The sequence below is a fragment of the Salvia miltiorrhiza genome, chromosome 1 (assembly GCF_028751815.1).
Source record: "Salvia miltiorrhiza cultivar Shanhuang (shh) chromosome 1, IMPLAD_Smil_shh, whole genome shotgun sequence".
Classification (NCBI taxonomy): Eukaryota; Viridiplantae; Streptophyta; class Magnoliopsida; order Lamiales; family Lamiaceae; genus Salvia; species Salvia miltiorrhiza.
In genome coordinates this window covers 21929977-21942692 of record NC_080387.1, presented here as the reverse complement: position 1 = coordinate 21942692, position 12716 = coordinate 21929977, and the positions used below count along the sequence as shown (strand labels likewise).

At 41.0% G+C, this 12716-nt stretch overlaps 1 protein-coding gene and 1 pseudogene across 1 annotated transcript; both read right to left on the bottom strand.

Moving 5' to 3' along the window:
* Nucleotides 1–7082: 7082 nt before the first annotated feature.
* LOC130998481 (alkane hydroxylase MAH1-like) lies at nucleotides 7083–9771 on the bottom strand (annotated as a pseudogene).
* Nucleotides 9772–11246: 1475 nt separating this feature from the next.
* On the bottom strand, nucleotides 11247–12716 carry LOC131007006 (noroxomaritidine synthase-like). Its single transcript, XM_057934146.1, has one exon. The coding sequence runs from the start codon at nucleotides 12714–12716 to the stop codon at nucleotides 11247–11249; it is 1470 nt and encodes a 489-aa protein (XP_057790129.1).

Below are 12716 nucleotides of genomic sequence, written 5' to 3'. Positions count from 1 at the left end.
ATTCATACGGATTTTGCTTGAGGACAAGCAAAAGGCTAAGTGTGGGGGGGTTGATTTATGCCTAATTGTTATAATTTTAGGGGCCTGTATTAGCTTTATTTTAAAATAATCTTATGGAAATTGGTGCGTTTTATGGTACTCCCTCCGTCCGCCAAGATTATGTCACAATTACTATATCGGGCGTCCGCCAAGATTATGTCACTTTTCTTTTATGGCAATCGTCCCACCATCCTCTTTAATATTTTATCCTTACTAACACTCTTTATTTACAAAAAAAACCACTCAAAATTCAATCTCAACCACTCATCTCATAAAGTGGTGGGACCATTTCTCCACTACATCAAAATCATCACCAATTTTATTAAATCCCGTGCCCAAGCAAATTGCCATAATCTTGGCGGACAGAGGGAGTATATTTTATGCTTTGCAGGAGATTTAGGATTTCAAGATGAAGAGTGCAAATGTTGGAGAAGTTTGGGCTAAGAATTACGTTTTTGTGCATACTCTGTCGCGTCAGAGAAGCGAAGCCCCGCGCTGCAAAGCAGATGCACTCGCCAGAGAAATCAACTTGCCAAAGCAGAGAAACCAATCGCCAGAGGAATCAGTGATCAGAGAAATGCCCCAGAGCCAGAGCAGCGGAACCACCCCAGTGCAGCGAAGTCAATCTCCAAGCCAGAGGAATCGAAAGCGTCAGAGGAATCGAAAGCGCCAGCGAAATCGCCAGTCAGAGAAACCGAGAGCCAGAGCGGAAGCCGTTCCGCTGGCGAGAGCCGCGATTTTCGCCAGACTGGAGATGACTTGCAGCGCGCGTCACAGCTGGACTTACCTTCCTTTGCACGATTCTATTCCTTTTAGAGTCCGGCTTTGCATGGCAACTTCCATGGTGATCCCTAGGGATTTGAAGTCTATAAATAGGGCCATACTTTTCATTGTAAAAATATCAATACCTTGCCCTAGTTTTAGACGCCATCTTTGAGATCTGTTGGCATCCGAAGCTTAGGAATTTACTTGCTTTCATAGTTGTCGATTTTAATTGTTAGGTTTCAATTTAGTTTTGTTTAAGTTTTAATTCTTGGATTGTGATTGAGTGACACAATTACACGTTCAAGACGTTTACGGTATTTCGTATTTCAATTCAATTTATTTCTGTTTAATCATGTCTATGCTTTTTGTTTATGTTTATGCTTTCTTTTTAATCATACAATTTAAATTATGCACTTTAGTTTCACGTCTAGATTAGAAGTCTTTTATTTTACAAGTGTTTAATTTCATAAGTAGGTTTAATTTAAGTTCTTTAAAATCTTGCCTAGGGTTTAATAGTTCAATTCGCCTAGTTAATTTTAAGTTCGGTTGTTACTTAAGTTTTTAATTCTAAGTTTTAGTTTAATAATCAATCTCTTTACTGCTTTCTTTACTGTTTTTCTTGCGATACAATTAGAAGCCCTTTAAGACTTTCCTTGTGACATCGACTTGGGTTAGCTTACACGTTACAATAGATCTCGTACTCTTGCGAGTCAATCTAGAGTAGTGTTTAGGTTGAGTCACCCGACGTAGAGGATCCCTTAATGCCAATAATTTTGAGCTGAAGACTGGTTTGATCACGATGGTCCAGCAGAACCAGTATGGAGGACACGCTATAGAGGATCCTAATGCGCATCTGGCGCAATTTCTGGAGCTTTGCAGCACTGTAAAGATGAATGGAGTATCTGATGATATTATCCGTCTTCGTCTTTTCCCTTTCTCACTGCGGGATAAAGCAAAGTCGTGGTATTATACATTAAATTTGAGTGCAACTACTATGTGGAAAGATGTAGCTCAAGCTTTTCTACGCAAGTTTCATCCTCCTGGCCTGACCCTGAAATTAAAGATGGACATTGTGCAGTTCCAGCAGTTTGAGGGAGAAAAAGCTGGCAGATACATGGGAGAGGTATCAAGAGAAGTTGAGAAAGTGTCTGAGCCACGGATTTGATAAAGGCACGCTCATTATCATGTTCTACAATGCTTGTGGAGAGCGTACAAGAATACATTTGGACACAGCTGCAGGAGGTTCTCTGCTTCAGAAAGGCAGTTCCTAGGCGTGGAGCATTATTGATAGTATGGCTTCTACGAGCTACCAATGGCCATCAGAGAGAATACAATTAAAAAATGTTGCAGCTGCTTCCAGTTCTGATCCTATGGCAGCGATGGTTACTCAGCAGGCAGCGATGGTTACACAGCAGACAGCGATTGCTACGCAGCTGGCAGAGCTGACTACTAAGATTAATGCGTTGACCATTGGAAATCAAGAGCAAGCTGTGAGAGATCCCATATGCATAGAAGACGTAAATTTTGTCGATGGCCAAAACTATGGAAATTTTCAGAAGGTACAGCCAGGAATGTACAACAGAGGGCAGCAGTTTCAGCAGCAGTATCAGCCAGGAGGGCGCCCACACCCAAATCTAGCCTATAACAATCCCAACAATGCTTTGCAACCTCCACCGGGATTTTCTGTGTCTAGTGGAGGAGTCATCAATGAGCCGAAGAAGGATTCACTAGAGGAGATGATGAAGCAAGTGTTGGTGAAGGTGACCAGGATGGAGGCAAACTCGGCAAACATGGGGACCAAAATTTCCAACATAGAGCAAAATTTTTCAGCGTTGTCTAAGCAGGTGCAGATGTTGGAGACTCAAGTTGGTCAAATGGCTAACCAAGCAGCTGCACAGCACAAGCCAGGCCAATTTCCTAGCAACACTCAGTTCAATCCGAAGAGCCAACATCAACAGCCTCAACAAAACCAGCAATGTCATTCCATCTGGGTGGTTGATAATTCAGTTGAGGATGAAGGTATTTCTGTTTCTCCCCCTCTTCCATTCCCGAGGCCAAGATTAGATGAGCAAAGCTCCAAATTTTTGGAGACATTTAAGAAGTTGGCTGTGAATATTCCTTCTGTGGAGATCTTGAGAAACAAGCCAAATGAGGTGCAAATTGTGAAGGTTGTGATGGAAAAGAAGAGTGCATTCAATGAATTTGAGGAGGTGCTCGCAGTGAAGGAGTATCAGTTGCCTCCAAAGAGAGAAGATTCGGGCAGCTTCAATATTCCTGTGAAGATTGGAAAGTCATTGTTTGAGAAAGTGATGTGTGACACCGGAGCAAGCATAAATGTCATGCCTCTCAAAGTTTATAGGAAGTTGTAGTTGGGGGATTTGAAGCCAACCCACAAGACAATTCAGCTTATTGATAAGTCTTGCTCTAAACCTCTAGGAGTTGCGGAAGATGTGCTTGTGAAGGTGAGTGATTTTTTCTTCCCAATCGACTTTGTAGTATTGGATATTCCGGAGGATCCAAAGATGCCTTTGCTGTTAGGGAGACCTTTCCTTGCCACATGTGGAGCAAAGCTAGATATACAAAGGGGGACAATGACATTGGGAGCCTATGGGGAAACTGTGATTTTCAAGAAACCTCCACCAAAGGAAGTTCCCCAGAATGAAGTGATTAATTTGGCTGACAGTTTTCTAGCGAATTCGGAGGATGAAGAGGTTGAGAAGAATAAGCTGCCCAAGTATGAAGCCAAGAAAAAAACTCCAAAGCCAAAAGAAGTTCTGAATTTTGAGATGTGTTTGTTTTTGGAGCATGATGGGGAGTCTTTGAAAACCCATACCCCCAAGAAGAAGAAAGTGAAATTCTGGATTTTTCGGAACAAGAATGAGAAGGGGGCAATGCTTGTGGAAGATGTTCGAGCCAAGAGAAGTGTTTTGGTGGAGAGGGCACCCAAGAGTAGAAAAGCTTTCCAATGGTTAGAGTGCTGTTTCCGACCTCCATGAGTTTTTGAGGTATCGTCGAGCTCTAGACGTTAAATTAAGCACTTGTTGGGAGGTAACCCAACTGTTTTTCTTTGTTTTGTTTTTTTCGTTCTTTTAGTTTCGTTTTGTTTCTTTTTGTTTCGTTGTTTTGTTTGGGGTTTTTAGTGCAGTGTTGAGCTTGGAAGATGCGGGAACTCGCGCCTTGTTCATATCACCACCGTGGAGCATGTGTTTCTGTGAGTAGTGACACACATATCATCATCCCTCCAAACTTATTTCGAACTTATGTTCTGTAATAAGTTTGGGGGAGGGGGTGAAAGTAGATATGTGTATCACTTTTATCTTATTGTTAGCTTTATTAATTTATCCTGCTTGGTTGGTGGTGTGTGTTTGTTTTGTTTTTGAGATGATTATTGCTCCATTAGATTTCTGGTGAGATGCCAATGATGATTTATGTGAAAAAAAAAAATTGAATTTGATTTTCTTTGATGATTTGAGCATAATTGGAACTAATTTGCATAATTCTAGAGTGGTTTTGACCTTGACTTTTAGACGTTGAATAAACCTGTGAGATTTTGAGCTATAACTGTTTATCATACACAATTTATTCTTTGTTGTGAGTTTTATCATGCATGTGGTGATCTTCTAGAATTTGCCATGGTTTCTGTGTCGAGGTTGCTGTTGTGCCCAGGATTATGAGATGATTTTAGGCCATCTTTTGTTAGCCACAATTTTTCCCAAACACTGTCCTTAAAAAAAAAAATTATCCTTTGTTATCCACTTTGAGCCTATTTAGCTTTTATTCTTTAGCCGGATGATAGGGGGTGATGAAGTCTATGGGGATCTTTGTGTGGTGAATATCATAGTGGGTTGTGAAAAAGAAGGGATGATTTTGTGTTACTATTTCCTCTTATAAGCTCTAGAAAAGTTGTGAGAAGAAAAAAAAAGTTGTGAAATGAAAAAAAAGGAAAAAAGAGAAGAAAAAAAAAGTGTGAAGTCGAGTGTTTATTAAGAAATTTGTTTAGAAAATCGACTTTATGTGTTGGAAATAAATGGAGAGCATAAAAGAGTGTTTAGTTCTGTTTTGTGATGATTAAATCCCTTGGTTGGAGTTGATTATGGTGACATAGTTTGGTGGAAGATGGAATTTATTCCATACTTGCTTTGTGAAGTTATAAGGTTGGTGTTCTTAATTTATTTGAGTCACTTAGCCTATATTTCCCTACCTTAACCAATGTCCCTACATTATAACCCGAAGAAAAAGACCTTTTTGATCTTAGTCCTGACACACTTTTAGCGATGGAGATGGTAGACGATTGGCAAGCCTATGGTAAGTGATCTATATTGTATTGAATTCGATGAGAGTAGACACGTCCTATTCCATCAAATTGAGAGTTGAGTGATACACATACCTTGTGAGATTCAATTGTTTGGAATGTCAAGGTTGATTTTGCTATAAGTTGTGTTTATTGGTGAATTTTGTGCTTAATTATTGAGGATTTGAGAATTCTATCATTCTTTATCTTTCGGAGGCATCGATGAGCTAGATTTCTTACCCATTCGTGTTATTGATTGTGTTCTTCTCATTATTCGAGGACGAACAATGGCTTAAGTTTGGGGGAGTTGATAACACTCATGTTTCCATTGTTTTTAGTGTTCTTATGATGTAAATTTTATAGGAAATTGAGTGTTGGATGATTGTTTTGTGCTTAAATTGCTTTATCTTGTGAAATATGTTACTTGATGATTTTTACAGAAATATGGAGTTCGAATTTGGACCAATGCTCTTAATGAAAGTTGTAGATCGTCTCGATACGAGTTTGTAGGCGCAAACAGTTCGCAAATCCGAGTTCAGACGAGGAAGATATGGCCGAAACAAGAAGGTCGCGCGCAGCAGTGAATAGTGCCCGACGGGAATTTCCGAATTTTCGGGATTTTGCGGGATTTTTGGATTTTATCAGTATTTTCGAGCTCTGTACTGTATTTATCTCCTGTGCCTATTTATAGGTCATTTTCCTGACCTAATAGACACATCTCTTTACCTCTCTTTATTTCTTTTCTTCTTCTTTTTATTTTTAGACTTAGAATTTTATTGCTTCCATACATTAGCTTTATTTTTCCTGCAAGATTTCAGCTGTCATTCAACGTTCATTCCGGGTTTTATTTAATTCAGCTTTTATTATTGCTTTCTTTTTAATTATGTTTATGCTTTCTTTTGCTATGTCTGGCTAGTTTCGTTTAGCTGATTCTAGGGTTTGTAAATAGTTGATTGAATTTATGTGATTTATTTGTTAATACCTTTGTGCCTTTCAGTTTATGATTCATAATTCCTGGTGCTTGATTTCTTGTGGATTATCTGGCGAATAATTTGCATGTGTAGCTATTCGATTTGAGACCTAGCGGAGATAACTGTTTAGCGGATTCAGGAATGTATGATATGATTTTAACCTTGAGACCCAGCGGAGATAGGTGGATCATAGAGAACTATTCTTAGGAGCTATTGAGAGTTAGTAGATTTTCTTGAGACCTAACGGAGATAGATAATTTACTAATCTACGATCGTTGCTGCTCTAGCGATAGTGGTTGATTAATTAAGTGATCTCTCATCATAACTGGATTAAACTGGTACATAGGATTAATAGATTAATTGCGTAGATTTAATTAATGAACTTACTACCCTAGGATCAGCCGTTTTTCCTTATTTGATTCTTCTACGTGCTTTTATTTGCTACTGTTTGAGTTTAATTCTAGTTAAATCCTCCTTACTTTCTGTTGCCTGTCTACTGTTATAGTCTGTTTTGGAGATAGCTAGAGTTGTTTCGTTGTGTCAGTCCCTGTGGATACGATACTCGATTACTTGTTGCTTGCTACAAATACCTGTGTTAGTTGCAGTCATTCTTGTTGCTAAGAAATTAGTGATCAATAACCCTATACCAGGTGTAATTTTACTTGCCAAATGAAATGACGTCATTTACATACGATCAAAGCGACGTCGTTTCATAGCACATCATTTAATACTAATAAGAATATCCACATATTGACACGTCGTACCACTTTTAAGTCAAGTCATTTAAAAATTTACACGTGGATATATTACTTCACCAGAATTCTTTGCCAGATGCAAAAATTGTTTAATATCATAGTTGAAGTATACTTCGACTGAAATTTTTAAATTGATACAAAACGCGAAAATGAAAATAATTGGGTATTTAGCGGCGTTAAGCCCATCAAATAATTAATAAAGGCTAGAGTAGTAATCCCCGGTGTGTGCTTGTCGGCATCTTCTAGTGAATTGGCTCATATTCAATTTCTCTTAGATAACAACACCTTCAATCCATCCCTAACTTGCAGTGTGATCGTGTCACGAGAAAATACCGGGTGGCCCTCCACCAGTCTCACCTTGTACCCATACAGTATCGTCATTTCTACCATCTTCATCTGCACGAACGCCATCTCCTTCCCCAAGCACGTCCTCGGCCCCTCGTTGAATGCCGAAAACTTATACGACAGCTTGTTTTTGATCTTCTCGCTCTGAGAAATTCACCTCTCCGGCTTAAACTCCAAGCAGTCCTTCCCCCACACGCTCTCCATTCGCCCCACAAAATAGAATGATATTATGAGCATGCTGTCACCGAGGAGGTGATGGCTGCTTGGAAGAATATCCGGGCGGGCCGGCACCTTGTGCTCCAGCAGCAGCAGCGGGAACAGCCTCAGCGACTCGCACAAAGCTCCATGCAGGTACACTAGCCTGTGCGACTCTTGTGCACTGAAGAATTTGAGTTTTTTGTCTTCCTTGAGACGGAGCTCTGCTTCCATTTCTTCTAGAATCTTTGTTTCTGATGTTGGGTTCTGAGCGATGAGCCAGAAGAGCCACATGAGGCACGTGCTGGTCGAGTCTCTGCCGGCGAACATCAAGCTCAGCGAGGTGTCCTTGAGGAATGTTGAGAACTTAATGAAATATCCTAATCCTAGTTTTGATGATACCAAAATCCATAGGTTTCTCTTGCAATAGACTAGAACTGTTCGAACTCAAGTGTTAGAGTTCTTTTTCTAGTTTAGTTGCTGTTCTGAAGACTGAAGACTGAAGAACGAAGGACTGAAGATTGAAGACTGAAGACTGAAGATGCCGACTGATGTAACGATTAAGGCAAAGTCAAATACTGATATTTGACTTATTAGTCGAAGGATCAGTTTCGACTGATTACTTAATGCGCGCTATGTGGATTCAGCGGACTGATACTAAAGTCAAGTATCAGTTAAACATTCTTCCTCAGACTGAACCTCCAACGTTCAAAGGAAGCCACGCACTCAAGAAGTACAGCCGCATTAAATGCAGAGATCTCAGGATCGTCCTTTCTCTACAGAGGCCATTCCTTTTTGGTGATCACCTTTTCAAAGATGTCGCATCTCTTGCTCTTCAAAGTAGCCGTTCTCACCAAACAAGGAACCTCGAAGATTGAAGCCTCAGTCCAAGTTCAAATTACTCTCTAACGGAATAAATCTTGAAGACCATCTCCGCCAACGGATCTATTCAAGACGTCTCCTATAAATTACGCTCGAGGATCACTTCAATCTTCACTAATTCAACAACATAAGCTGAAACGCTGCTGAATTCGTTACTCAGCAAAACCAAGCCTCCCCAAAGTTTGAATCGAAGAAGAGAATCACAAAGCTAAAAATCAGTCACTGCTGATTACATACATTCTCTTAGAACTTAGACAAATATTGTATATCCAAAGCCTAAGTAAAACTGACTGCAAAGAACTTGTTCTTTGTGGTTTAGTTGGCAAGTTTTCAAACCTCTTTTCAACCAACCGAATTGAGTGTTTGTGTCGAAAAGGAGTCCAGACCAGTGTTCTGTCTCCGTGAGATCTTAGTGCCCAGTGCGCACTAGGAGTGAGAAATCCAACCCAGTGTGTTGGTACTGAAGATAGGATCTTCAGTCGTCTCGGTTTGTTGTGTACCCGCAAGCACACGTTCAGGTTTGCTGTGCACCCGTAAGCACACGCATCGGTTTACTGTGCACCCGTAAGCACATGCCCAGTGAAGTTGTTGGTCTGATCAACCGACCGTGGATGTAGGAAGTATTTTCCGAACCACGTAAAAATCTCTGTGTTATTTACAGCTTTCAGTACTTACTTTCTTACTTGTGCTCTTACCTTCCTAAACTGAAAACTGATTAATTACAAAGAGAAACTTAACTGTTGACAACGTAATTAATATCACAGGCTATTTCGAAATTAAAGTTTTCCGCTACGTGTGTTAATAGTCTAACTGATCTATCTTCTGATAGTCAGTAAGATTCATAACATCTCTCTATTTATCAAACTCGACTGAAGCCTTACGTGTATCAGTTAAAGTCTTTGACTTAACTGATAACTCCTTACTGAAGAGTATTAGTATCAGTCGTCAACCCTGTTTTGTCAAAACTCTTTTCAGTAAACAGGTTGAGTCAGTTTGTTTTAAAGTTTCTTTTTATCGAAAAATAGCCCATATGTGTATTCCTCCCTCTCTCCATACACCTATTCGAGACTCTCCGGACCTAACAAGGAAATCTCTGAGACTTCCATTTGCGGAAGACATGTTTCTCTCTCTGTACACCTTCTCGAACTCTTTCAAAACATTCACACCGAAAGTGATTCTCGAGTAGATGAAATCATCGAAGGCTACCGCGGCCTTAGTTAAGTTCCTCTCATCGCCAACATTGAGCCACTTCTGCAGCCTCCACGTCCTTATTAGAATTTTTTTTATCAATCTAATAATTAATAATAACTTAATAAATAAATGTTTTTTTGACATAAAAATATGGACGTATGCAAATGAATTCAAAATACATTACAATTATCAAATTAAAATATTTATTGTTTATAAACTAGATTGATAAAAAAATAATAATAATTAATAATAAATTAAAAACTAAATGTTTTTTCGACATAAAAATAAGGATGGAAACGAGACCAATCCGTAATTAACAACATCACTTGGATAACATCTCGTCTTATTCTAATGTTATGAATATATGATATATATTGTATATTGAAATAGACTTTAAATGAATTAATAGGTAATAGATATATCAATAATACGAGTGTTCTCTACTGGTAATCACTCGAAAGGAACTTCAAGGTTAAGCATGTTTGACTTAGAGCACAACTAAGATGGGTGACCGACTGAGAAATACGTCTAAGATTTTAAATACTGTATAAATACGGAAATACTTGTGGGTATAAAATAAATAAATAAATAAATAAAATAATTAAATAATTAAAAATAAAATTATATAAATTACCGACGGCACGTCGCCGCCGGTAATCACCAGTGGCCGGAGCCGCTGGTATCCCTCCAGATGCCGCCGGTGATTACCAGCGGTCCCGTCGCTACCAATACTTGCCGGAGGCACTCGCTGTCGGTAAAACTCCGGCAAAGGACCCGAAGTTGCCGACATAGTCTAGCGGCAGCATATGCCATCGAAATATACCGGCGGCCGCGTTTTTCCGCTGATGATCGAATCACCGACGCGTTGATCGTCGGCGGCATCGTGCCGCCGGTAATGCCGTCGGTGATCCGATCACCGATGGCTGCCTTAATTTTACCGGTAATCTTGTTTTTTTTGTAGTGTCACCAGAATTCTTTGCCAAATGCAAAAACTATTTAATATCATAGTTGACGTATATTGTGGCTGAAATTTATAAATTGATGTAAAACGCGAAGCGAAAATAAAAACGCTAATTCTCCTGTGCGACCGTCGCACAGGTGTGTGACGGGTCGACCCGGCCCAAACCCGCCCTCCTGACCCGGAACCCTGACCCGCGTGGGTTTGACCCATACTCATAATTATTACATTTGTTTATAATAATGGTTACTTTTAATAAACAGAATATATACATTTGTTCATATAAATGTATATTGATATGTATAATATTTTATATTGAATGAAGGTAAATATTTATATTAATATAAGTATACATTTGTGCGACCAAATGTATATCTTATGCTTATTAAAAGTAAATACTCCTATTAGGGTTTAATGTTCAGACTTAGGGTTTAGTCTTCACCTATTAGGGTTTAGTGTTCACGCTTAGGGTTTAGTTTACAGGGTTTAGGGTTTAGTTTATAGAATTTAGGGTTTAGAAAATATAATACTGTATATTAAATGAAGAAAAATACCTATATTTATATAAGTATACATTTGTGCGAACAAATGTATATTTCATGCTTATTAAAAGTAATAATTATTATAAACAAATGTAATAATTTAGGATTTAGGATTTCGGGTCTGGATTGTGGGCCGGGTCGGGCGCGGGCCGGGGCGGACCCGTCGCACACTGTGCGACGGTCGCACCCAAGACCAGCCCAAATAAAAATAATTGAGGTATTTAGGGCGTTAACCCCATCAAAAAATTGATAAAGGCTAGAGTAGTATTCCCTGGTGTGCTTGTCGGCATCTTCTAGTGAATTGGCTCATTTTCAATTTCTCTTAGATAACAACACCTTTAATCCATCCCTAGCTTCCAGTGTGATCGAGTCGCGAGGAGATACCTGGTGGCCCTCCACCAGTCTCACCTTGTATCCATACAGTATCGCCGCTGCCACCATCTTCATCTGCACGAACGCCATCTCCTTCCCCAAGCACGTCCTCGGCCCCGCGCTGAATGCCGGAAACTTATACGACGGCTCGTGTTTGATCTTCCCGCTCGGAGAAATCCACCTCTCCGGCTTAAACTCCAAGCAGTCCTTCTCCCACACGCTCTCCATTCGCCCCACCGAATAGAATGATATTATGAGCTTGCTGTCACCGCGGAGGTGATGGCCGCTCGGAAGAATATCCGGGCGGACCGGCGCCCTGTGCTCCAGCGGCAGCGTCGGGAATAGCCTCAGCGACTCGCACAGAGCTCCATGCAGGTACACTAGCCTGTGCGACTCTTGTGCACTGAAGAATCTGAATTTTTTGTCTTCCTTGAGACGGAGCTCCGCTTCCATTTCTTCTAGAATCTTTGTTTCCGATGCTGGGTTCTGAGAGACGAGCCAGAAGAGCCACGTGAGGCACGTGCTGGTTGAGTCTCTGCCGGCGAATATCAAGTTGAGCGAGGTGTCCTTGAGGAAATCTCTGAGACTTCCATTTGAGGAAGCCATGTTGCTCTCTCTGTACACCTTTTCGAACGCTTTCAAAACATTGCCGGAGGTGACTCTCGGGTAGATGAAATCATCCAAGGCTACCGCGGCTTCAGCGATGGACTTCTCGTTGCCAACGTTGAGCCACTTCTGCAGCTTCCACATCCACTCGGGGAATATATGCCTGTGCAGCAGCGCCTCGCCTGCTGTGCTAAAAGCCTTCTCGCAAGGAAGAAAATGCAAATCGGGGCGCAAACTACTGCATGGGTCGTAGTCCAGCACGAACTTGCAGATATTATCAAAAGATAACCTCTGGAAAACATCCTGCAAATCCAGATCGGTTCCGGCGCTGCAGAAATGGTTGAGGACGGGGAAGAGGCCGCTCTCCACCTTGTGCCAAACGGTCCTCTGCAGGTTGGCGTTGAAATCCGCATGCGTGAGCTGCGCGAGCGTCGTCTTCCGGTGAATCTCCCAGAGCTCGAAATCGGCGCGGAAGATGCCGTCGCCGAAGATTTTGAAGATCTTGCGGAATTCGGGGCCCTTGGGATAGGTGGAGAAGTTTCTGCTGAAAACATGATGGATGTTGGCGGGGTCGCACGTGAAGAGGATGTCCATCCACGGCCCCACCAGCCTATAGGTGCCGCCGCATTCGGTTAAGACCTCCGTCGCATAGTCGTGTACGCGGCGGAGATTAAGGAGAGCCGCCGGCAGCATACCCAGCACCGGCCACGTCGTCGGCTCCGAGGGTTTCTTGCCTCTTCTAATTGCCAAGTACCACACAAGAGCCACTGGAGCTATCATCAACACAAACTCGTATATGGCCAT